The sequence below is a fragment of the Spermophilus citellus genome (genome assembly GCF_964194105.1).
Source record: "Spermophilus citellus genome assembly, chromosome: 2".
Classification (NCBI taxonomy): domain Eukaryota; kingdom Metazoa; phylum Chordata; class Mammalia; order Rodentia; family Sciuridae; genus Spermophilus; species Spermophilus citellus.
The window spans coordinates 51,045,090-51,072,437 of NC_138183.1; the positions used below are offsets into that span (position 1 = coordinate 51,045,090).

Sequence of the window (27,348 nt, forward strand, 5' to 3'; positions counted from 1 at the left end):
ACAATTTGAAAACCTCATGATCTAATATAGGCTGCTTGCCACTCAGATTTTCTCCTAATCTCAGTTGAAATTGAGAAAGAATTTAATTTACAGGGTTACCCAAATATAAGAAGTAGAAAATAAGCAGCAACAAGAAAACAAAAGACAGCAAAGGGAAGAAAACTGTTACCTTCTTCTCTTACCTCCTGAAATGTTCGGCTCTGGCTCCCACTATCATCTAGGTACGTGGACAGCTTCCGAAGTGATGCCGCCACATGAACTCGGGACTCCGTTTGGCTGCTGTGGCTCATGAGGGACAGAACAAGTCCAACTCCCAATATGCAGCCAGTGCTGGGTGCCAAAAAAGATGAGGCATTAACGTCACAAGGAATCTATATAACTGCTCTTACTTACCATGGGCTGTGAAACCTGAGCAAGATCTGAGGATTCTAAATCTGCCTCAGATGTAAGTGCACCCCATGACTCAAGACAGGTACACCCACCTCTCCCCCCAACAGGAAAACTTGATGTCAAAACAGGTATTCATGGTCCTTGCTAGTACTATGTACTCACTGGACAAAAGCATGAAAATTTTGACTTAAGTTCAATGAAGAGAGTAAAAGGTGTAAAACAGCTCTATTTCTGCCCTTACAGAAATGCTGTACTCTTCCTCCACCTGCTTGTATTGAGTACACTGTGACCATCTGCACTCAGAGAGAAAGGCTAAATTTCAAGATCTGAGCCATGGACATCAGACCAATAACAGGGGAGATAAATGCAAGGCATGATTATGAGGTACGGCTAAGTGATTCATGTTTCCCAGTCAACTTCAACAAGAGGAATTTCTTTCTTAAAGAAACTGTGTATTCATCTGTACACAATGACATTAATCCTTCTCTCCCCTCTGATCTCTCAGAGTACCACTGGGTCAGAAGAGAAAATGGACAAATGACAGGCTTGTCAAAAGTTACCCATGTGACAATTCAATTGGAATCTGGGGCATTGTGCCCCATTCCTTCTGGAAGAATACATACCATTTAAAGAGAAGAATTGTTCTCTCAGAAAACTTCAAGTTAGCATGGTAAGATAATGCAGATTGTGGTGATTTTTTTCCCCCTTTTAAAAAAAAGTTTTGTCATCATTGCTACTTTTTCAATGGAGAAAATACTGAGTCTTCCAGAAATTGCCCTGGCTCTGGTTTGGCTCACCTCTCATCATGCTATGTGCAGCTTAAGGCATTCCAGGGCATTTCTCCAATAACGTATTTCAGTGCCCTTATGTTATGTCATTTTTCTCTTAAATGGCACCCATATTCTTGGCTGATGTCCAGAACCTCATTGTTTTATGAGCATGTTAGTTACATGTCCCAACACCTCTGTGTGAACAGAACATCCAAATATGATAGTAGAAACCCAGAAAAATGGACAGGTTTCAAGATTTGTTCAAGACTGAACAGAGTTCCCAGTAGAGCATGACCAGAATGGGGGAATTGAGGTTCCCAGCCTTCTGATCCATCTGCCCCTGTCCATGCCCTGCATGATGCCATGATAGGATGCTTATAAGAAGGCAATATATCTTCAGCATGTTTTTCTAGTTTCTGTTGCAAAACAATTTGGCATTATAAAATCCTTTGTAAAGAAGCTACTGAAGTAATGATCCATCATTCCTCAGGCAGAACTGCTGCTACAGCTTACACGAACTTAACAAGCTCAACTAGCATAATGCAATTCCAACCAGTTAAATCAACATCTAACATCTGAACACTGCATGCTTTGGAGACAAATCATATTTCCAAAGGAGGAAAAGCTAGTCTTGATTGGTATGAATTTAAAGCCTTTGTTTTAATTTAGAATCTACTGGGAAGTGTTTCAGCCATCTTTCTATATTGATGCGTATAAAAACTTGACAGAATTAGATCAAAGATATAATTAGACACAATCTCATTAATACTTTGACAAATTTGACTTTTGCTCTCACTTTTGACTATGTAATTGCTACTTATGCTTAAGATTTCAAATATTACTTCCTCAGGGACACTTTCTCTGGCCCAGCAGGGAATCTCTTTAATACTCCCCCACAGCACCCTGTACTAATTCACTTTCTACAATTTTAATTGTAAGTTCTGGTGTGGGTAATTTGGAACACTGTTTGATTTCTCTCTCTTCCCTAGCCTGCAAACTCCACGAGGGTGGGAAACTTACCTCCTGCTTTTCCTCACTAGAGTACCTATGGCATTCGACCAATATTAACAGAAAGCTGAAAAACTAACCAAATAAAGAATTTTAAGAGTCTAGGGTGATGAAAAGATCCATAGTAGGAAAAAATTAAAATGAAAAAAGAAAACAGAAGACCTGAAGTCAATGTTTGGTAGTAGGCAAAAGTTATGAGTGGTAAAACTAGCTGAACAAATCATCTAAGATTTAATCAACAAAATATAAAAAATATGAATCCTATTAGCGGCCATACTAATTTAAATTAAGAAAGACAGCTGCTGGGTTTATGTTTAGAAAGAATTTTTCTCAAAGTTCACTCAAGTAAGAATTGGTGCTTATCTTTCTAAATAAATAGGTGTCTAGGTTCTGCTTTTCAAGCTATCCTGGGTACACAAGAATCTCTATGCCCTGGACTGAAGTTCCTCCCTTAGCATCCCAAGATATACAGGTACAAAGGCTTAGAAAAGGAGATCTAAGTTCCTAGTACACATTTACCTAAAAATTATTACCATAATTACTCTTATTCTTAGGCAAGGTTATGATTCTATTCATGGTGACAACATCAGTTAATTAACTGCTGAATATACAACCTAACTCTGTGTGTGGGGGGTATATGTGCATATACATATGTATGTGTATGTATATATGCACCAATATAAATGTTAGATTGTATGTATGAGGTGACCTTCTAAATAGTTTGTCTACATTTTCCAGTATGCACCTAGAAGGTATTCCTAAAACTTTAGTCCTTCTAATTTCTAAATCTCCTATATGTTAATGGGCTCACTTTTGTCCTAAGTCATAAATATTTTCCTAAAAAATAACTTTTAGTTAATGATAGACAACAACTATGTGATTAGTTCACCACTGTCACACATTTGTTCACTATAGGCTCTTTTTAATATGCCTGTCAGCTCTAAATCAAGAATAACTTGGGCAGAGGAATCTTACCCATCTTACTGTCCATGGGGGGGGGGGGTGTGGATGTTTGTTGGTGTCTCAGACCAGTAAAGTATAATACTGGATACAAATAAAATTAAGTATTTGGAATTAGTAACAATAAGAATGGTAACGAATGACAGAATTTAAGCTTTAAAATTCCATATTCTATTGTCATCATTTGTTTTAATCTTTTATCAGAGTACATTAAATTATCACCAGAAAAAGAAGTCTTGAAAAGCAATGAAATTCTGATACATGTTGTTATATCAACTGAGATGTCATGATATATTTTGCTAAACTGACCAGAGATGAATTGTTAATTCCCTAGTTTATTGTTGACAATCCTGCAGATTAAGTACAAGGCCATCTCATAATTAGTTCTAATAACAGTTAACATTTGTATAGTGCTTTGCCCTTTACAAAGTGCTATACAAATGTGATTGTATTTGTAAAAGCTCAATAGTAATTAACCAAAGCTCCTGTCTTGGAAGGACAGCACAACAGGGCTGTAAGGACTGCAATGACCCAATGAGCCACCACTAGATGGCAGCAGAAGGTTAGTGCTAGGACCACAAAGGAGAGCCAGACCGGGTGCTCAGCTCTCAGCAGGAATTTATCCATTAAATCAGAGAAGCGTGGCGAATTTGCTCTGGGTGAATTCTACCACTTGAGGTAGCGCACTCCCAGATCTATTAACCACCTCCCAGTAATGTTTCCACTATTTCACTGGAGGAAGGACTGCTCTAGACTCCTACAATCTCATTAGAGAGACAGTACTTTACACCACTAGCTAGATGGTATTCAAGCCTGAGCCTGGTTAAAAAGCAGAGAAAATAACTTTTAGTTAATGATAGACAACAATTGCATGTCAGAAAAAAGTAAGCAAAACAACATACTGTCAAATGTCAAATTGCTTTCTACTGAAATGTGTTCTCCACACTATACTATGCAGGAGAAAAAAAGGATTGGAAGAGAGATGACCTAAGTGTTTCTTTTAGTTGTGCCACATATTAAGCTATGACCTTGAAAAAAGTCTCTCCTGAGAGGTTAATTTTCTTTATCCATAAACCAAAGTGATGATAATCTTGCTTTAACACCATATTTAGGTGGTGATAAGGACTTAACTACATGAAAAACAGATATGGAAATGCCTAGTTCAGCATGTACTTACTGCTCAGTAAGTATCAGCTGAAGCTGAAACCAAAAACAGAACTACACGTAGGACTGACATCCACAAAGCATCAGGGATGAGGAAATGCTAAACATCATCAACTACAGGAATAGCAGGAGTTTGAAAGGATAGAGGAAAGTCTTCTTGCATCCCTGAGTCTCTAATTGGCTTTGATAGACAAGGAAGTTTTCACTAAACAGGTAGGAAATTTTTCTATTCTGCTTCCCTGAGCAGTACTATTCTCTTGTCTAGGCCCATCCTTCCTCCCCCTCCCCAATTCAGTTGTTCATTAAGAATGTAAGAATCAAGAAAAAAGAATAAAGAAACAAGAATTTCATTAATAATAAAAATAAAGTTTAAAGTTAAATATGCTTAGACAAGTGAAGTTTTTAAGTGCATAAATACTTAAAATGTGGATAAGTCCACTATCCCACTGTTCTCCTTACATTCAAAGAACTTTCTTGAAAACAAATAGGCATAAAACATGAAAGCCATTCCTGAGATTTTTTCAACTGGCTGAAAATGTACAGAATCTTAATTACAACTTTTTCCCAATTCTTAATATCCTGAACTACAGCTATGATGAACATCTTTGGAGAGGGGGTCAGGAGGAAGAGAAATAAAAACATAAAAATATCTTATTCCTTAGTTCTAAGAAGCAACAACACCAATGCATGCATTAGGCTAAACAATCTCAACTCATCATTGGGTCCAAATAGCAACTAAATGTCCATATAACTCCCATTAATCATTTTCTATATTCAACAGATTTCAAACATGCCATCAAACTCTCTTTTCTCATATTGAAATATCTTAAGACGCCATGTGATCCCTAAAGTGTTTCTTGATAAACTGGGTGAGTGTCATTAACAGTCTTAACCTGCACATGGTGAAGATTTTATAACTATCACCCCCTAAGTGGACATTTGACTTTATTTACTCATGAGGAAATCTTTTATACCTGCACCTCCTTCACCATTTCATTTATTCCTTTGTTAGTCTGAATCTAACAGGCTCTAGATCAAATGAATGTAGCTTTAGGTCATAAGTTGCTGAAGGGCAGAAATGTCAACACTGATTTAATTCACATTTGAACAGTGACCATAATCACAAAAGTTAAATGAGCTAATAAACTAGAGATTGGTGCTTATCCTCTATTGTATCTTCTAGAAAAAAGGAGCTCCAGAGAATTCAAGCCTAAAGTCCAAAGAAGGTAAGATGTGGGTCCTCGATGGCACTAATATTTCCAAAAGCCTAATTGGAACCATGTATTTATTCATCCATACAAGTCAGTTGAAACATTAAATGAGGAAGCTTAATACTGCTTTAAAATAACCTTTTCTGATTTTTTTGGTTATCTTTTAATACTGGAATGAAAAATATGTCTTAGATTTTAAGATATTTAGTTTAATAGGCAAAATCTTGAAAAAGCATGAGGTCTGCAAAGGATAGGTAAAGCAGGTTGAGAATAAGAAAGTGTGTTTCCATTTTAATTCCTCAGCCAATAGGTTACACAGAGAAATATAAATCACCATTGAAAGGTTCTCAAGCCCAATCAAATTCAAATGACTTCAACAGATCTTTTAAAAGGTTAAGTCATGCATTCAAGTCCTCAGATACATGCCTCATATTATAAATAAAAGACAAACCCAAGGTATTAGCAACACAAAGACTAAGCCATGAAATGATATTTGTTGCATTGTATTCAAGTAAACTATTGCAGAAACATGGTTTTCAAAACAAGTAAGCTCTAATCACAGGGTTTTAAAAGTAGCATTATTACTGAAAATTCTCTACAAAGAAATTCAAGATCAAATCCTGCAACTATTTCTCCACAGCATGCAAGATTTACAGCAGACTAGGATCCAGTCTTTAAGTACTTATTAGAGAGAAAATGGAAACTACATACTTATATTCAAGACTAGTGTCAAAGCAGCAGTTCTCCAGGGCATCCAAGGACTTCATCAGAAGAAGGTTCATCTGTTGGCCAGATATATCACTGGATAATGACCAAGGGAAAAAGTGAATTACTAATAATCATTTGACTGGTCAAAATACTTAATATAAAATATTTGTTCTCATTTTTCTATTGGAAATGCCAGCATTTCTTTAAGAACAAAAATAATAAATGAGCTGGGGATGCAGGTCAGTGGTAGACCACTTGCCCAGCATACATGAAGCCACAGGTTTGATCCCCAGCATCTTTGCTAAAAAAAAACCCACAAATAATTTTAAAAAATTGAAAGTGAGTGACAATAATATTGGTGATTCACACATGCTCATTTTGTAGATAGAGAAACTGAGCCAGAGATTATTTAATAATTAGGTTTCTATGCAGTATAACTACTATATACTAGACAGTATAATGAACCAGTAAACCCCCAAACTCCTACTTTTAATTTTTCTCAGCATATTCACAATTAAAATCACCAAATAAGAAGAACCAAAGTCAAAATTCCAAATATTGCTAAGAAGGTAAAAATGATTTTCTGCAGAATATTTAATAATTTTTTAAGCTGAAATGGTCATCAATCATTCCAAACCTCTTTCTTGCAAAGACTGACATTCCTGATTTCACGTTTCAATTTTGTAGGTTGGCAGTGCTATTCCTTTGTTTACATATATTTTAAACAGGAAAAAACTTCTAGCCCTACATTTTTCTGCTTTTATACAATAAGTGATATGTGTTCTTTTAATTGTCTTGGTGAGAAATAAGACTGGTATAGTAAAAATTTAAAAGGTAGCTCTATGGCAGCTTTTCCAGGTAGAGCTGTGGTCATCACCGACACTTCATTATCCAGAGGTCCCTACATCTCAGCTCTCATGCTACCGTCTCAGATCATATGAGGTGGAATCCAGCCCCAGGAATGCCAACCAGCCAGAGAGTACCTTAAACAACAGGGTCTTAAACCAAGACTACAGCACTGGTGCCCAAGGTGAAGGATGACATTTTGTGAAGGGAGAGAAACATGCCCACACACAGCCCCACACAGAGTTAATTGCTTTTGATTAAATAAGCCCTATTGAAGTTGTTCTCTAGAGTAAAATTTTCTTAAATATCCTAAACAAATGCTAACGAGATCATATTTGTATCCTCTGGGGGTTATGTCAGAAGGAAGAAGCCTGAAATAATATACTTCTCTGAATAAATCCTAGATTGGATTTTAAATTTAGGAAGTTTTCTCATAAACCTTTAAAAAAAAAACAATGATTGTCATAGTTTTCTTCTACAGAATGATTTTTCCCTTTTTAAAAACCCATATATGGTCCTAATCCTTTTCCCATTAAGGGATCATTTGGAGCCACTTATTTGGTGTTATTGACTGAATTCAGAGTCAATCTTTCTCAAATCATTTACCTTTTTAATTTTAAAAAAGGCAACTTTCTTCAAAAATATTATTATCAGGTGACTCTGTAGTTACCTAATGAACATCTGTTAATACATAAAAGCAAATATTTCAGATTCCTCTGCTCCAAAAAGTTAGAAAGGTGGGAGACATGAATACATAGTGACTGCAATGCTAATACACAGGCCCACGAAGAGGAGGATGCTATCAACACAGGAAGAGTAGGCAATGTTACAATCTGCCATCATTCTGGGGGTGCTCAGCTATGCAAAGCTGAGCATTTTCTGCATGCAAAAATTCAAGTAAGATAGACAGCAGTGGAAGGAAATCTAGGAACCATGGGCATGGGTGGTGGAGAAATCACCGCAGGGTTTTCAGATAGCATGATTAATGCAAACTTGATGGCCCTTAAAACCAGCAGCATTTCACCCTAAGTTAATGAAGAGACAGGACAGGATAAAATAAGTTGCCTTGTGTTAACTGACACAGCTCATTTTTAGTTGTAAAACACAATACTTAAAAGATACCCAGGAAGGAGCTGGAACACAAATGGTGAAGAGAATGCCATTTGTAGCCTAGTAGCAAAGGGGGAAAATTCCCTTTCAGACTGCAGGTGTTTAGAAATACTTCTTGTTCTACCGCACATACAAGATGCACACAAGGGGTGTTTGCTATTGTGGTTGTTTGTATCTAGAACCAGGCCCCCTTTTTATAGGGGGCAAGTAACTAGGGATTAAATCCAGAGGTGTTCTACCACTGAGATACATCCCTATCCCTGAGGCTGGTCTTGAACTTGTGATCCTCCTGCTTCAGCCTCCTGGCATTTATGTATTAAAGCCAGAGAACAAAATGAATATTCTGTGTATGTTTTCTTTGGGTTGGCAGAAACTCACTCAGTCACCCCCATCACCTGACAGATATTTTTAGAGTTGAAAATGAACATCTAAAATCTACTGCTTCCCCTGAACAACAGCAATTATCATAAAAGTTCCGCATATTAATGTTTATGCAAAATAATGTCAACTACAAATGTAACCATTAGTTTCAAACTGCAATCAAGCCAAATATATAAAATTCTAAGGTTTGTTGTAGTAAAGAATAAACAGTATGAACAAAAAAATTAAAGCAGATTAATGGGCAAGAAAACTTTCCCAGTTAGCGGAATTTTCCACCAGGGTTTTTGCTATTCCATTAGCTCCATTCAAAGGTAAAGCTAGCAGTCCAAAAATGAACAATCAAGCTGAATAAAGCACACAGTATAATATGCACAGATTAAGACTCTTTAAGGATTATTAAAATGTAGCCAGGGCATGGGATGAAAGCTATGGTTAAAGCCGGGTACATGGAGTTCTCAGGTGATTCAGCGATTCCCAATATGTCTCAGGCACAAGGGATACGCCAATCCTTTCCACTCATTTTACAGTAATATTAAAAAAGAAGAAGTTTTCTCTACTTACAGCACCATAAGATTAGACTTTCACTCATATTTCTTCTACGGATGTACTCAGAGCTTGTTTTAAGCATGAAATGACATCCAAGCAACCAATCACTTGAATAGAAACCCTTATAAGGCATTAGTATATACATGATGGTATTTTAGAAAGAAATCACCCATAAAGAAGAATAAAGAATCAAGTTGCACATCTCAACAAGTTTAGCAGCCACATATTGCTTAGATCTAGTGTTTAGGTATGTGTATGCAAAGTCCTCCACCTAAATCGTAAAGGGAAAAAATAGGAATATTTTAATATACCATACCTGAGTTTCTCCTCGCACAAGCGAGAGAGAAACATCCCCAAAGCAAGGCCCATCTGGATTTGCACGGCTTGAGATTCATCAGCACTTGGTTTCCCAGGTAACCTGGCAGTCAGCATGTTCAGGATTTCCTCAACCTTCTCTTTGCAAGAGATAATGAAAACTGGCACAAGGAGAGACAAAGCCGTGGCGGCAGCAGAACGGGCAATGGCACTAGCTGTGTTTTCACCAGAATAGGATTTCTAGGACATGCCAGAGAGAGAAAAAAGGGGTTAGCCTTTTGTTTAAAACACGAAGGAAGCATACCTATCACAAAGGGAGGCTCAACAATACCAGCTTCTCATAGATCTGCCCCTGCAGACCAAAAACAAACAAAAATAAATCTGCATATGTTTGCTATAGATTCTTTTCACTCCATGAAAGAATTTCCTCCTAATCAGTTAACTAATAACGTCTTTTAAGTTTGAAAAATGAAATTATAAGTATCTTATGTTTAGAAACTGTGAATTCTCTCACTAGAAGAACTGAAATAATTTTGGTGTTTTTAAAAGCTCACATAATATACCTATTGAAAAATCTAAAGTGAAGCTATCTGACCCGGTTATAAAAGTCCAGAAAGCTGGGAGTTTTCAAAGAAAGAAAGAAAAAGAAAGTGGGTGGGGAGGACTTTAAGTTTAGTATGAAGAAATGTTGTGAGTTTAGCACAAGGATCTATTGGCACATCTCCCAAAATTTTTAGTGGGAACACTTCCCAGTAGATGGATTATTTCCTACAGGGGGTTAATTCCTTTTAATTAAAAAGGAAGTTGAAATCCTAAAAGCCTCTGGTTACAAAGCAATAACCAGCATTCAAAATGAAATGGAGAGCTCTATATGCTCCTTCTTATATGTAATTATGGGAAAGAAAGGAGTAACAGCCCTAATAAAATGTCAGGGCAGCTGACTATGAACGGCTTCTATAAGAAGGCGGTGTTAGAGAATGCCATCAGTGCATGCATTTGTAAATGTGTCTCAGGTGGGAAGGGAAGCCCCTTTATCACTCCTCACTATTATCCGCTTTAAATTTGCAGACATACCATAAAGGCAGTGTTGTCCCTTGCAGTCAATGCACGTTAAAATGTGTTTTTAGTTCTACACCTATTAGTTCTCAAAGCTCTAATACTTTAAGGATAAAAAAAATCAAACATGCACCAAGTTATACTGTAAGTTATTACTGCACTCTTAAAATGACAATGTTACTCAAAATGACTCAGCTGCTAGGACACAGGAAATAAAGGAAGTGAATTTTGAAAGAGGGCTTTGAAAAGTAAAATAATGTAAAAATCACAAAGGTAAGAGGAACCCTGAGCTGACTAGAAAAGGGATTATCTTATTGGTTTGCAAGAACTAAGCAGAATTATTATAAATCTCATAAAATGTCCTGTTCTAGTTAATATCCAAGCCAGAGAGTTATTACAAAAATCCCCCCATTTGCTTCTAAACAAGTTAAACAAATTAACATAAAGAAATTACCTCTTTGAACAAGCTCCACCATCCCATTTAATTCTACATTATCTGGCAAGACATTTTTTGTCCTCAACAACAGTTAAAAATCTAGCATCAGACCCTAAGCCCCAGATGAATACATACCAAGGGCAGGAAGAGAGAGGCACACGAAATGTACAGAGAAGACCATAGGCAGTGGATTTCAGGCTAAATTCATGATCTTAGCAACAGTTCAGGATCTAGGCTATAGTTCTATTCAAATTAACTCTAATCCTCTGCCACTCAGCTGATTGTCCCATGATCACTGTAATTCCCTAAGCAATGGATATTGATAGGGCAGAACCAAAATAATTCTACACAGACGCAATAATTCTGCATGTCACAACCAATAAAGGAAAAATTAAACAAACAAGTGTGTTTTCATTTTGCTTCAAATCTTAGGATACAAGCTTGAAAACTGAGACTGACTAGGTAACAGGTGCTTTTTTATGATTTTTATATTTACAGAGTATCTCACTCTTTTCACAATATTTTTACAAAACAAACAACTTGATCCTCACAATCTTTTAGAAAGTCGTGAATGAATTATTTTTTTCCTTTGGTTTACAAGTAAAGAAAATACGAATGATAGGGATTAAGTGCCAAGTCAACAGTCACAAAATTAGTTAGGGGTAGAGCTACAATTATTATAGGTGATTTTATTCAAGCCTCTCATTTTATAAATAAGGACAAAAAGGTCCAAAGATATTAAGAGCACTACTCATGAACATGTGCCTTGAAATGAAAAAAATTGACCCCATATTTCAGTCAATGTTTATTCTCTGACGACTGTAGCTTTTATTCCAACTATAAATTTAAAAAACCTACGGAGCTTTCAGAATGCTGATTCCCATAGTTCATTCAGAGCAACTAAATCAGAGGTAGGACCTACACATCAGTTTTTCTTTAAACACACACACACACACACACACACACTTCCACAGGTAATTCTAAAATACAACTAAAACTAAGAATTACTAAACTACTACAGCATGGATTTCATCTGACCAACTGATGTCAGTATAGTTAGCCCCTGGCTTTTCTAATCATTTTTTTTTCCATTTCTTACACTTACATGATAAAAGCAGGAGAAAAGCTGTCCTCTGGGTTGGTAATGGCTATCCACAATGACCAAGAGAGTATCAAGCACCATGGAAACCCATTCTTTCATTGGAAGGAAATTAGGTTGAACCTGTAGATGAACAACATAAAATGATAAGGGAAAGAAAAAAAATAAATTTAAACATTATTTTGAGATCTAGAGTACAATACCTTCTGTGTTAAATAATGAAGTGCTATTATCAAAAAGTAAACTTCATCTGCTTAGGCCATTATGTGAATAATATGTAACAAACACACATCCTCACCTATGCCGCAATAAGATTTATCTTCTATGTAAGATTTAGCAAAAGAAGGGAGATAGGGGCTGCAAAATAGAAAATATCCAAAGCTGGGGCTGGGGTGATAGCTCAGTGGTAGAGTGCTTGCCTAGCACATGTGAGGCCCTGGGTTCGATCCTCAGCACCACATACAAATGAATAAATAGAATAAAGGTATTAAAAAAATTCTTTCCTTTTTAAAAAAAAAAGAACATATCCAAAGCCATTTGGAGCTCTATGTTCAGTGAATTATGATAAAAATAATGTGGAGGTTAAAGAGAGAGATGTGCAAAAAAGCAATTCAAGATTTCTTTATTTTATGATTTGTCATTTTACAAAGAGGAAATCAACCTACAGAAGTTTGATCAACATCTCTAACATTTCTGCTTACTATTACCATGTAGTTGTCCTTCAAGAATTCTGACAACATTCACCTAGTCAATTGCAAATTAGGAAAATATAAATGGTCTCCTGTTTGGAAAAGGAGATGAAAGAGAAAGCAAAAACAAATCAACAAAACTCCCTCCATTATAAAAAAAACTTGGCTATAAAAAATCATTCATTACCCCAGATGTCAAAAGCATTCATCAACGTATATGGTAAAACTCAGGTCATACAAATGGTAAAGGTTAACCAGGTGTTGAGTATCTCCTTGGGATTCAACTCCTTGAATCAAATACGGCTTTCGTCTTCATATCTTTAGTTTTTGAATGAAGTCTAAAACTTTCAACTTTAATGAAATAATGGGATCTTGAGTTTGAATTGAGCAATAGCCAAAGACAAAATCATCAAAAATAAAAGCAAAGCCTTAGCCTTAGGCTGGGCTGAAGAGGGGTGAGTAAAGAAGAATGAGAGAGACTAGAACTCTGAACTTTTTCAGTTGTTATTGGAGCAAATTAACTACACAGTTAAGCATAATTAACACAATGTGAAGAAGCACAGAAAGGGGAATTAACTTTTTAGATTGTTGATCTACTTAGTGTGTGTAGTCTCTGCTATAGTATTCAGAGAAATGAAATAATTACTCCAGATTTTTTTCATCATTCTCATCATTACAATAATATTGAATTTAAAGTTAAACATTCATATGCAAACTAATAACATTTTTGTCACTCATGTAATAATCCCATAGCTTCTTTCTCTCCTCCACATGTAATATCCACAGCAGCTATTCTCTTGTTTAGTAATAGTAATAGTTCCCTTTGGAGAATTCCCTGTTCTCCATTATTTGATACTTGGTTCAATACTCAATCAGGCTACCTCCCAACCTACCCTAGCAGTGAGCATAGGACCCTGAGACTCTGAATTGTGCATGATTGACACAAGGTCAATAAGTGACTGGAATTGAGCTACCCAAGTGAGAGTGGTCTGCTGAGATACTTCACCGGTACCTGATGCCTGACTCCTGAAGTTGCTTAGGTTCCTGCTCCCCTCAAAACCTAGTTTTTAAGCTTAGACTTCAACTCCACAGGCTTGCAGATTCCATATCCTTCTACCTACTTTTTTATTTAAATGAGTCAGAGTTGGTTTCTTTGCAACCAAAAAACCACAAAAAGCAAGTAAACATGGCTCATAAGACATTCCTCCAGGACAAAGGAAGCTGAGTAACATTGAATAAAGAATCAACCTTCCCAGCAAGAACTGATGATGAGATGCTGGTGTTATTACTGAGAGCTTAGTATCTACCAGCAGTTGTGCTTTATATATATTAATTCATTTAATCCTTACAGCAATACTATCTGGTAAGTATTGACACCCCCATTTTACAGACATGGAAACAAGCTTTGAAAGGAGAGAGTACTACAAATAAGCCATAGAGCTAATAAGTGCAAGTAATAAGATTTATTACCTACCCCAAAGCCTATATCTTTGACCCAATCAGTTACACTATCTCCAGATAATGATAGCTACCAGATAATAGAGCTTAACATAAGAATAAATCCATGCCTTTTTATTTTGACAGATATGAATTATCTGAGAAGGTACATGGGAAATGAACACTGGCCAACTTGCCACACGTTTAATTAAGAAATAAATATCTTACAAAAACGAATAGGCACTTTATCATTGACATCTACAATTAAAATGCAAAGTACGGTTTTATTCATTCTGTAAACACTGCTTATTTTTCATATTTTGACAGCACTGTTCACTTTCAGTAAGCCTAGTTAACCTCCTAAGATTGGTTACCACTGATGTAATCACAAAAAGACAACCTCTGTTGCATAAAATTGGCACCTTCAAATGGAAATGACCACTTAACTGTGATGGAGAAAACAACAGTAAAGTAGCAAACAGAAGTCAGGAAGATGTCGGGCTCACAATGCAGAGGCTCATCAAGTAGGGGAACCTGGTGCTGCAATCACAGAATCTAGCCTTGCAAATCCAGGGCCAGGCCACCTAACACCGAGCTCAGGGAGACACAATCCAAGCCCACCTGGTTTAAATCACCCTAACTCACCTCCAGGACCCCATCAGAGTCTGAGGCGAGGCTGGCTTCATGTTTGGATAGGACGACAGCAAGGCTGCTTAAGGCTAACAGTGCGTTGCCTTTGACCACTGGGCTCTCCCTGTTTAAGAGAAAAAATTTCCAAAAGAGCACTTAGGGGCATTAATCAGGAGAAGAGAAAGAGCTATCATAGGAGGACAGATGCAACAAAAGCACTTTCATTCCTGCACAGAGCCTTGTAAGTGCAGTTCTGTTTGTCCCCTGATGCTAACAACTTCTATCCTGATAGGACTGCTGATTTTTAATTCTTACTTGTCAATATAGAGTCATTATGAAATCTGGAAACTTTAAAAATCCAAGCTCACATATCTAACATCTTCCTTGCTAAAATTTTATTCTGTTGCTTGACATGACATTTCCCAAGCTATCTTCTTCTGTGTCATCCTCAGCCAATTTAAATTTATTGATTTGTTCTGAAAACACACCCAAGGACAATTATGTGAATAAGCGGAGCAGAATGGAATGGCCTCTGGCTTTTTTGAAGCACTGGTGTGTGGAACCAGCTTCTCTTGAACCACTTCAGACAGCACACTTTACTTGCAACTTGACACAAGGCATCTCTCCTCAGTCATTATCATTCTCTCTTTCTTTTAATATTTCAAAGCCAGCAACCCTAAAGCCAGTTGCAATACAATTTGGAGATGTAAAATAAAATGCCAAAAACAAAAAAACCCCCAAACCCTGTTTTGACTAAGAGTTGTTCTATTATTCATCCAAATGATAGTTTTCTAATACTAGCAACAAAAATTTTATTTTTGACTTCAGGATTTGACATCAAGAAAACTAAATATTTCTCATATATACTCAGCATTTGAAAGTCTACATTTATTATTATTCTATAATCCTAAATCAATCCTATAGAAGAAAGTACTCAATGAGGCATTGATGAGATTCTGTTGTCTGACACATCTGTCATAAAAGAACTTAGGCAGAAAAGAACTTAGGCAGCGGAGCACCCATCCAAAGAGTTCTGTTGTTAGGCTAATGCTTGTGCATATCCACAAATAAAGAGGCTGTCCCCCCAAACCTGGACTTGAGATAAGAACCTGAGTCCATTGTGCGCATTCAAGAGCCATTCCCTGCTTGTTCCAGTGCAGGACTAGAATAGATACGTAGGATGAGGAGGACTTCCAGTCCTTTCCCCCTGCAAACCTAGTACTTACCTCCAGATCCAATCCACAAATGCAGCTGAACAGGTCAGCAGGTGTTAAAAGGTCATTTTATATGTGTTCTTGAATTTTTACTTCTGTTTGATAAAATTGGGATTCAGGACTTGCTACTTCAAGTTCTTTCATTTATCTGTTCATCCATCCTCCTTTCCTCTTTCCCTCCCACCTTGGGGTAGCTCAGCTCAGTGAATGTCTGCTCTTCACACCTGCTTATTTTGTTTGCCCCTCTAATCCTTATTCTATGAAATTTGCTGTAAGTTAGTAAGACAGCAACATTCAAATTTGGAGTAAGAGGAAAGAAGATTGGAAGGAAGCCTTGAGGTCTAACAGCTAGCTCCAACCTAGATTAGGTTTACTAAGCATTTACATAGCTGATAATAAAACACCACAAACTAAGGCAAGATTAGAACATAAAAATTGTTTAACAAAAAGAAAACTAAATCTTTCATTTCTGTACAGGTTGAGCGATGGTGCTCAAAAAGTTTGATTTGGGAGCATTTCACATTTTGCATTTGGGGATTAGGGATGCCCAGCTGGTAAACTCTATGAAAATATTTCAAAGTTTGAAAACCTTCAAAATCTGAATTTCTGGTTTCAAGCATTTTTCATAAAGGGTACTCAATCTGCATTATTTTGTTGTTTTAACTAAGAATATCCTGAGGCCTTTCCCACTACAAGATGGTCATGAATTCCTATGGTTGTATTAAAAAATAGTTTTAATTCTCAATGATCTGAAAATTAAATCCCCAGGTTTTATGCTCCTTCAGATGATCCTTACATGGTCACCTGATATCACCCAATATTAAAAGATAGTATCTTTTTAACCCTGAAATTCTGAAAAAAGAATTTAGCTTCAGTTATAAAACAGTACCCCAAATCATTTCAAGTTTCATTAGCCTTGAAAACCTGAGCATGTATTGTTGAAAAAAGGAGTAAAAGTCACTGGTAATTAGATCTTAAGTTACAGGCTGAATGCCTATTTGGACATTAATCTTTAAATAGTGAAAACTATGCCAGAGTCTATATAATGTATCTGAAGGCCACGCTATACATTTTGCAGAGGTACCATGTGTAACTCTTGACCATCTTTGCATTCTCTATGTGCCCAGGATAATGACTTATGAACAAAAGGCATTAAAGATATATTTAGTGAAACAAATTCAAGGAGAACTGGCCAGATTAAAATCCACAACTGGTTCAGCAAAAACTCATCACCTTGTTACTCAAAGCACCATCTCCTACCAAACAGCAGTGACTAATTTGCATAATAACATGTCAGCATCAGTACAGTATTTATCTAGGCAACACCGCTGACATTTTAATTAAATTGTCCTTTAGAACAAACTGATGCCATTAACCTAATTAAAAAGCACAAGGAAGGATGAGCTGCAATGATGCTTTCTTAGGAGTAAAGTATTACACTATATATCACCAAAGTGACCCAATCATTTGGAGATTTTTGTCTTCAGGTTCAAATCTATTTAATTAATAACAATGAAAACAAATTTCCATCGATCACCAGGCTTTTCTGGGTTCTGATTGTTCCTTAGCCCTAACTCTGGTGCTGGAAAAATGCTCTTAAATGAGAAAATCTGTTTAATTCCATGACTCCTGTTTTATTTCCTGCATTGAACTTATGACTCTGAACAAAAGAGGCCCTTGTCTGGTCCAGAACAGCGTATGGCAGTCATGGTCCAAGGACCAAACTCTGAGCCGTCAGAGAGTAGTGGTAAAGTCTTCACCTGGTTGAGGAAGCCAATGGAAAGAATCGAAGAGCATGGCAGCGATTTTGCCCCTGTTCTGTCACTAATTTTTCAGCCTCTGAACCTTCACTTGCTGTCATGCAGAGTACTATTGGGATTGCCTTAATAGGATACGGTCTAAAAAACACTTTGAAATTTCCGATGAAAATGTAGTAATGCAAGCTGAGGTAGAGAGCTTACCTAGCATGTGCAAGGCCTCAGGTTCAATCCCTAGTACTACACACACATACACAAAAAAGGTAGTGGTGGTAATGCCATGAGAACATGACTTATTTTCACTCCATAGCACTGAGAATGTAAACGCCTTCTCCTTAGGTATTAGTCATGAAATGATGCTTTGCAAATCTGAAGATAAAAGTCATGTTGAAATAAAATTTTAGTATGGGAAGTGCAAAAGCTACTAGAGAGGCAAAATTATGGTTTTAATAGAAAACTGGGTTTCTTCAGCATTCATGCTTTTTGCAAATGTCAGAGCAGTTTTTAACAGGATGTAAGCAGATTGTATAACATAACAAACTGTAAAAGGTAAAGAGCCAAGGCAAGTCCCACCCACAACTCAGCACCCCTTTCCATCCAACATGCAACTGGGCATTCTGGGCTGTGTCTGCAATTCACCCAAGTAGAAAAGCAGAGGCAAATGAGTTCCTATGGAAGATTCTCTGTGCTTTGGTTTTGTCAACAGTTATGTGTTCAGATATTCCCCAGTGCCTCCCACAGAATTGAGAACAATTCTCTTTCCCTTTGTCAGAAGACACAAAGCTGAGTAGTGACCCTGTGCTGAGATCAGACTTCACAGTTAAATGCCTGCTTAAGATATTATTGGCAGAAATCTCTCTAAGATTGACCGTGTTTTGTTGTTGTTGTTTATTTTGCTTTTACTTTTTGTTAAGGCAAAACCTATTTACCTACAGAAGGTTCTGAGATAGGATAAGGATAAACTATACAGTAAGTATTTCTATACGATGTGGAATTTGAGTTCACACGAAATCCTCTAGGTCAAAGGTGCATCTATGCTATTTGAAGGTGATGAAGAAAGGAAGTCAAATAAATCCAGCAGCTAAAGTGGATGGTAGAAGGGACAAGTGAATGTAACTGACATGGAACTCACTGCCAGAAACAATCGTCAGCTTGTTAACAAAGGAGGCTGAAGGGACTGTTTGAGCAAGTTCATTAGGGTCTAATTTTCTTAGAGTTGATGTAAGGTAAATGAAAAAGCCCCTGGGCAGCAACACTCAACTGTTAAAACAACCATAAGGATATAACTGAAATTGCCTTTTTACTAGGACTTTGCATTAGTGTTCAGTATTTAAAAACTCAATTTTAAGATATCCTGAACCACTTAACACCAAGGAAATGAAAGGAAGGGACACCTTGATCTGTCTGCTGCTTTGTGGTTGAGATTTAGTAATCTATGTGTAGACCCCACGTACTCACATTCTCCAGAATTTCTTCCTTTGTTATTTTCCCCCCTTGAACTAAATTATAAACCTTCAAATTTAAGATAAAGCACATAGCATTTTTTTTTTTTTTTTTGGTGTACAACAAGGGCTCAACCTCATGACTCTTTCTGTAAAAATCTTGTTTGTAGCAGCCCCTCTGAATTTGCACAAAAAGATATATAGCAAGAATTAATATAAGAAAGGGTAATGACTGATTTTTTTAAATAAATAAGCAAAAAATACTTTATAATTCTTAAGGCTATGAAATGACCTAACAGAAGAAACTATATGTACCTTCCAGGAAAAAAAAAATGTTCATAAATTTTTTTTGGTGAGAAAGTAAATGAATCTTACTTTGCAGCTGTCTTGGTGATCTCATCAGTCAACATGTCTCTGACCCTGAAACGAGATGGAAAATAGACATGAGCTTATGTTAGAGCAAGAGCTCAATCTTTTTTCTTACTCACCAACTTATAAGAACCTCCCACAATGATTTCAGCTCTTAGAACTGTATAAGTAGAACTTTAGAGCAAGGGAAAAGAAATATTATAAGGGCTTTACTTCAAAGAGAGCCTCATCTTCTTATTCTTATTCTTATCCTTAGGTCACAAAGATGGGGAATGTAGGGAAGGAGGTGAATATAATTGAAGAGGGATATACAGGCCACACTGTGATGGTGTCTTTGCAACATGAATGGTAGGTATACAGGTGTTCTCAATATAAGTCTCTTCACAGAGTCGCCTCCCCCCTCCCAATTCATGTGTTGAAATCCTAACCCCTGGTGTGACGGCATTAGGGGGGTGGGGCCTTTGAGAGGTTACTAGGTGCCAGGTGGAGCCCTCATGAATGGGATTATTGCCCTCATTATAAGAACAGATATAAGAGAGCTTACTTCCATCCTGTCTGCTCTTCTGCCATGTGAGGTTACAACCTTACAGTGGCTATCTGAAAACAAGAACATGGACCCTCACCACATACTAGATAGACTGGCTACTTAATCTGATTCCCAGATTCCAGAACCATAACAAATCAATTTCCATAGTTTAAGCCACCTAGTCTGAAGCATTTCTGTTGTGATCCAAATTATGACATCTTTTATGAATAAGAGCTCACCAAAGCATTGATTTACTATTTCCAAATTGTACACAAGGAATAGTCACTGTAGGTGTATATAACATACAATTTTAAACTTTGGTTATACAATCATACCAAAACCAAAAGAAAATAATTATACTTGTGAGTATACTCAGTTAAAATATCCACAGAATGTATATATATTTTTTCTAACATAGGAGCCTTGAGACAAAGTAAAAAACAACCACTTACTGTCAAGTTTACATTTTAAAGGATGATTTTCAATATATACTTTGAATTTTGCCAACTCCAACTTTTTCATAAATATAAAATTTTAATATTCAAGTATAAATTATACATACATTCATAAATGTACTTGACATTTAAAAAAATCTTAGTTATTCAGCCCTCCCTAATAATGAGTCATTCTTGAGAACCAAGTTTTCAGATAGTTACAAACTGCTCTTATAGACCATAAACCTGTATTTTAAAAAATAATTTGACAGTAAATTTCTCTAAAATATATTGTTCAATTTTTGCCTTCCTAATGGAGCACAGTGCATTCAGCATAATCTCTGATTGGTCTGTGTGGAATATTTACAAACGATGACCTGTCTATACTTCTGCTTATGCACCAGAGCTCCTTTCCTACTCCCTTCTCGGCTGTATCACAAATTTTTCCTTCCCTACTTATATTACTCCCCTTGGCAAGTGAAAACAGTGTAGTATCCACCCTCTTTTAAGAGAAGAAAAAGTCCTCCAATTATTGCTCCATTTATTTGTCCCTAATGTCTTTAGGAGAATCTTAACTATACTTGCTTCTAGTTCTCCTTCCACTCCCTATAGGCCCTTCTGTAATCTGGCTTTTAAACCCCGATACCAACAAGACAGCTCCTGTCATGGTTACCAATGACTTTCAATAAGCCAGATACAATATTCAATTCTTAATCCCAACTTCAGCATTTGACACAATTGGTCTCTCCTCTCTTAGAGCACTCTTTCCTTGGTTTTAAAGATTCTACTCTCTCTTGATACTTTTCCTGTATCCCTGATCATGAGTTTTCTTGCTGCATTATTATTACCCTTCCCATCCATCCACTGCCCCAAATGCTGATATGCTCCAGGACTCAATCCTCTGAAATTGTCTTACTTTACTCACTTTCTGTATGATCTCTTTTAGCATTCTGAGTTTAAATGCCATAAATATGCTGATGATACCACATTTATATATCCATGCTTAACCTCTCCATGGAACTCTAGAATCAAAGTCAATAACCTAGTAGGTATCTCCAATTGGAGGTCTTATTAGGCATCTAGGCTGAACAAATCTAAAATCTGATTCCTTCCCTACACAGACCTGTTTTCCTATTGTCTGCCCTTATTTAGTAAATGGGAATTGTATACTTTTACTTAGTCAAAGTCAAAATCTTAGAGTGATTCTTGAATTCCATCTTTGTCTCACATCCTTCATTTAAATTCTTATTTTAAAACCTATGGACTCTGTCCTCAAAATAGATTCAAGATTTATTTACTTCTCAGTACTTCTATTGCTAACACCTTAGTCCCAAACTCTACCATCTTTTGCCTGAATTATTGCAATGAACTCCTAATCACATCCTTCAGGATATATTTTCACCAATGCAGCTCGAGTGATCACTCTGAATTATGAGTCACATCCTCTGGTTCAAATCCTCCTGTGTTTCTCCATCTCACAAAGTCATCTTCAAGTCTACAAAGGCCCTTCATAATCTTATCTAAAACCTATCTTCTCTAAGTTCTTCTATCTCCCACCTGGCTCTCGCCATGTCACACAAGCCCTCCCTTGTCCAAGAGTTTTTGTTTCCCTTTCTGGAAGGCTCTACCCCAGCTAACAGCCTGGCTCACCCCCACTCACTTCTTTCAGGTCTCATCCCAAGGCCATGTTACTAAGAGGTTCTCCCTGAACTTAGAGAAACTAGTAACACCGGACTCTTCCCCACCCCGTTCCAGCCCTACTCGCTACTTATTTTATCCTATTTTATTTTTCTTCCACTAATCAAAAGCTATCATATTCTGTTGGATATCTATTTCTCCTCAGTCAATTATAAGCCCTGGGCAAACAAAGATTGGGTTTGGTCCATCGCTGTTTCTCTGTACTCAGAATAATGCCCAATACACAACAAATACTAATAAATTCTTTTTGAAGTAATAAAAATATGACTTTATCTTAATTTGGGACTGTGTTCCCATTTAGTGAGGTTTTCCAAAGAGCTCAATTCAAAACAGCTTATTAGTTACTATAAGTTTATAAATTTTTGTTTAATTTCAGGGGATCTATCCCTCTTATTCTCACATAAATGCAGCCCCTGGATTTCATCAGGAACTTATATCCATAGTCTATAAACATTTTGGAGAGTACAGAAAAAAACTCCCAAATTATCACTTTCAGAAGATGAAATCAAAACTAGATGCAAAAGATTATAGCAAAAAAGAAACAAAAAAACCCTAAATTCTTACTCTCTAATCTTAAATCCAATAGCAGAATACTCCGTTTTTTTAAAATAAATCTAAAAAAAATGTAACTTAGAAAACAAATTCATTAAACACACAGATTCTGCTTTTCTACAAATAAATTTTTGCAGAGATTTAGATCACAGCAACCTGTGGCTGCAGACAAAGCTATTCAGGTTCTGGGCACTTAACTTACATTCAGGCTGCAGCAACATTAATCTGACAAAGTGTTCTTCCTAACCTATGCAACAATTTAAATTGCTTTTAATGTGCCAGTACTTATTTGCACGTTTCTAGACAATATAGTGAGAAGTCCCCAGAGAGTGTGTGCCAAAGAAATTGAAGGCCTAAAAAGGAAAGTTGTTTCTAATAATGAAACTGTCTTGGGGAAGGAGGAAACAGAGGAGAGGGAAGTAATTCTTGACTCTGTGAGGTGGGACAACAAAAAATTAAGTCAGACAAACAGAAATTTTTCTTCAAAAGCACCTATAATAATCATTTACAAAGGGAAAAGTTCTAGAGGGCAAGGTGGAGGGTTGAAGAGCAAACCATTTTCACATTGCATTTAAAAAATTATATAACTATGTATGGTCCACTCTCTGAATCCATGGGTTCTGCATCTATGGATCTAATCAACTGTAGGTCAAAAATATTCAGGGAAAAAACTGCATCTGTACTGAGCATGTAAAGATTTTATTTCTGGTCATTATTCCTTAAGCAACACAGTATAAAAACTATATACAGAGAATTTATATTGTATAAGATACTAAAAGTAATATGGAGTAATATGGATATGATTTCAAGTATGGGGGGGCGGATACACATAGGTTATAGGCAAACACCATGCGGTTTCATAGAAGGGACTTCAGCATCCACGGGTTTTGGCATCCACAGGAGATCCTGGAACCAATTTCCCATGAACACAAGGGACAACACACACACACACACACACACACACACACACACACAAGTTTGTGCCAGTACTTATCATGTTTGTGTGTGTGTGTGTGTGTGTATTTTATATGTGTATGTATAAGACAAATAAAGCTCTTGTGCTATATTTAGGTAAGGGATGAAAATGTACCTATCAAATCCACTAACCTTGTCCCCTTCAGGCTCATACAGAAGGTAAAGCTGCCAATATTAAAGTCTTTAAAGTGGTTGCCATTCCCCTCACAGCTTGCGCCCATGACAAATGAGGAGCTGCAGAATGCCACCCCTTACCAGAGCCAGGCTGTGGTTTTTTTGTACCGCACTTCCTCAGCTTCTTCTTTTCCATGTTTTAATTGCAGCTCCAGCTCTCCAATTCTTCCCTGCAAATAAACTCAGCATTAATCATATGCATATTCAATGGATGAGGTATTTTTAAAGTTCTTTTGTAAACATGGGTCCTTTCCCAGTCACGGTTAGGTGTTCCTGATAGGAAATTAGATTATGAAAGAGGATGTGTAAGAGAAATAGTTATACTACAGCTCAGGTGTGTCTATGTTCACCTGAAGAGTTGTCTGGCAAATGTAGTGCAAAGTACTTCATTTGGGGATAGTTATTAAAACAGATTTGGATTCTATGAGTCCAATTTTAAAAGTTCCCCCACATGAATGATCTGCCTTCACCAACAATTGTTCATTTTAGCTGACACTGTACCAAGATTGGGGTCTGGGCCCTAGTATTACAACAAAAATGGCAGAAAATTACTTGGATGAGAATGTCACAGGATACAGGTACTATGAAACCAAAGTTATTCACCAACAGCTCCACATCACATTTCTATTTCTTGAGTAATCTTATAAAAATAGATGCCATAGTTCTTAACTTCAACCATATAATAAAAACATACTTTATATTGTTCCTTTAAGATCAAGGTCTTCACATATTTATTACCTTTTCTGTTTCTTTAAACTCAGAGTTATTATGATCAAACACTTACCCCTTTACTCTATCACCAATTGTTATTCAAATGTAATTAAAATACTAGTTTGTTGATAGACCCTGTATCAGACAAGAACTCTGTGTATAAGATGAGAGTAATAGGTAACCAATTTCAGAAGTGGCTGTGCTGCCCTACAGTCTCACGAGCAACAAATAGGTTCCAGATACTTCTCATTCCCACCAACATTCAGAATTGCCATTTTTCAATTTTTACCATTCTAGTGGGTGTGGTAACTCTGGTTTCAACTTTATTTCACTGTATATTGGGACTCAGCCACTTTTCACCTGTTATTAACTATTCAGATTTCATAGTCCATCTGTTTTTCTATTATCTTTTTCTTATCATTAGAGTCCTAAGGTTTATTCTATAGGTATGTATCTTCCTATGCTCTACAGAGAGAAGCATCACGGCTTGAAGGGTTAAAGATGTGGGTTCTGAAATCAGATTGCTTTGATCCAATGCCATTTCCTCACTAGCTGTGTAATCTGGGCAAGTCATTCCATTTTTCCAAACTTCTGTCTCCCCATCTGTAACATGTAGCTAACATCTATCTCATGGTATTAATTCATCACATTAAATACTTTAGCACAGTTCCTGATAACAAACAGCTACTATTACTAGATGTGTTGTCAATAACTAAAAGTCCCCACCTCCCTTTATTATCTTCTTACTAAATCATCCTTCATGAATACTTCTAAATCCCTTTTGAAATGATTCATATTTTTTAATATTTATTTTTTAGTTGCAGTTGGACACGATACCTTTATTTTATTTATTATTATGTGGTTCTGAGGATTGAACCTAGGGCATTGCACTTGCTAGGCAAGTGCTCTACTGCTGATCCACAACCCCAGCCCCAAATGATTCATATTTTTAATGTTTACAACCTTATGAAGAGATTGTCCCCTTCAACAAACTTTTAGTACAGATACAATATCTAAACTATAAAGTTACATGTCCTTGTCTTCTCTCATATACTTTCAGTTATCATCCTGTGAACTTGTTGAGGGCAAGGACTGTTTTATCCATCCAGAATCCTAGTATTTAACACACCTTCGGGCTCACCAGCCCAGGCACTCTAATATTTGATGGGCACTCTATACACATCTCCATTGTTTATTTCAATCATATCCATCCTTTTCTCTATATTTTCATAAAATCCTGGCTGTTTTATTCTCCCCTAGCTCTTAGAAGAAAGTGTCAGAGATTATTAAACTATAACATATTGATATTAATATTTAATAATGATATTGACCTCCCAGGAAAGCAAGACAAAATAGAAAATAATTTTTATTTCCTATTTCCTAAATTATGCCTCTTTACTCCTAAAACATTTATTTCCTATAAAGTATTTCCAAAAAAGACAAGGAGCAGGAAGTTAAAAGGTTAAAAACCTGTCTCAAAGTAAACACAACCCAGGAAAAAGCTAGAACACAGGCAGCTTCCTACGAAGGCCTATCTATTCCTCTAATCTCCCCTGTAGTTGTAAACTAGTATAATGGACTCTTATTACAGCTACAGGGAATTTGTACTTTTTCTTTCTCTGAATTTCTGTTCCTTTCTGCCCCTCTTCTAGAACATCTTCCTAGCCCCTCCCACCCAATCCACTTTAGGATGTTTATCCAGATCCATTTTGCTTCCCAGTTCTTGGCCTGTTGGTAGTAGATCCAGTGGCTTTAACTTGGTTGTCTCTGCCTGACTTAGGAAGTAAACACTTAATGGGAGAGAAAAGGCTGACACCATAACCTGAACTGAGATTTTTTTAGACTGCCTATAGATTCCATTTACTAATCCACCTCTCAATTTTTAAAAAATAATTATTGTTGCATAATCATAACAGTGGGATTTACTGTGACATACTTACACATAAAAATATTTGATGAATCTCATTCCACAGCACTCCTTCTTCCCTACCTTCCTTCTTCCCTCTGACCTACTTCCTCTACTCTACTGGTCTCCTCTTATTTTTCCTGAATTCCCTTTTTTTCTCTTTCCTCTCTAGCTTTCACATGTGAGAGAAAATATCTGACCCTTAACTTTCTGAGTCTGGCTTATTTTACTTCACATAATGCTCTCCAGTTCCATCCCTTTTCTTGCAAATGACATAATTTCTTGCTTCTTTATGACTGAATAAAACTCCATTGTGTATGTATACTACATTTTCTTTAACCATTCATTTGTTGACAGACATTAGGCTGTTTTCACAATTGACTATTGCAAATTGTGCTGCTGCTATAAACATGTTAACCTGCATAATTTTTAGGGCTAGTCTATACAACCAAGAGCTTGCTGATAATAGTGAGCTGATTTCACTTAGTTCACTATTCATTAGAAATAAACAATACAGACTCGGGCTGTGGCTCAGTGTTACAGCACGTACTTAACATGTGTGAGTCCCTGGGTTCAATCCCCAGGACCAATCATCATCATCATCATCATCAATAAAAAAGTAAAATTTCTCTAAAATGTTCAGAGAATAATTTTTTAAAGGGTCTCATCCCTGACCTTGGCTTTGATTTCAGATTATTTTGTGGACAGCTGACCAACAAATGTCTTAAGTCAACCTGTTTTCTCACCTCTCTCCTATTAAAGGTCATAATCACAATATCCAAGAGATTTTTCACAAAAGCTGGAGATTTTAACTTCCTCAGCATCCCAGAAGGG

At 36.6% G+C, this 27,348-nt stretch overlaps 1 protein-coding gene across 3 annotated transcripts in view; it reads right to left on the minus strand.

Annotated features, from left to right (window-relative positions):
- The window catches only part of FOCAD (focadhesin), a 283,295-nt gene that overhangs the window by 48,080 nt on the left and 207,867 nt on the right, over positions 1–27,348 (minus strand). For all 3 annotated transcript variants that reach the window (XM_081282574.1, XM_081282573.1, XM_081282575.1), the window contains 7 exons: positions 23,979–24,067; positions 19,545–19,589; positions 14,772–14,880; positions 12,007–12,123; positions 9,411–9,649; positions 6,215–6,304; positions 183–330 (listed from right to left, as the gene is read on the minus strand). In XM_081282574.1, coding sequence (XP_081138700.1) covers positions 183–330; positions 6,215–6,304; positions 9,411–9,649; positions 12,007–12,123; positions 14,772–14,880; positions 19,545–19,589; positions 23,979–24,067 — 837 coding nt within the window. The remainder of the gene's footprint in view (positions 1–182; positions 331–6,214; positions 6,305–9,410; positions 9,650–12,006; positions 12,124–14,771; positions 14,881–19,544; positions 19,590–23,978; positions 24,068–27,348) is intronic.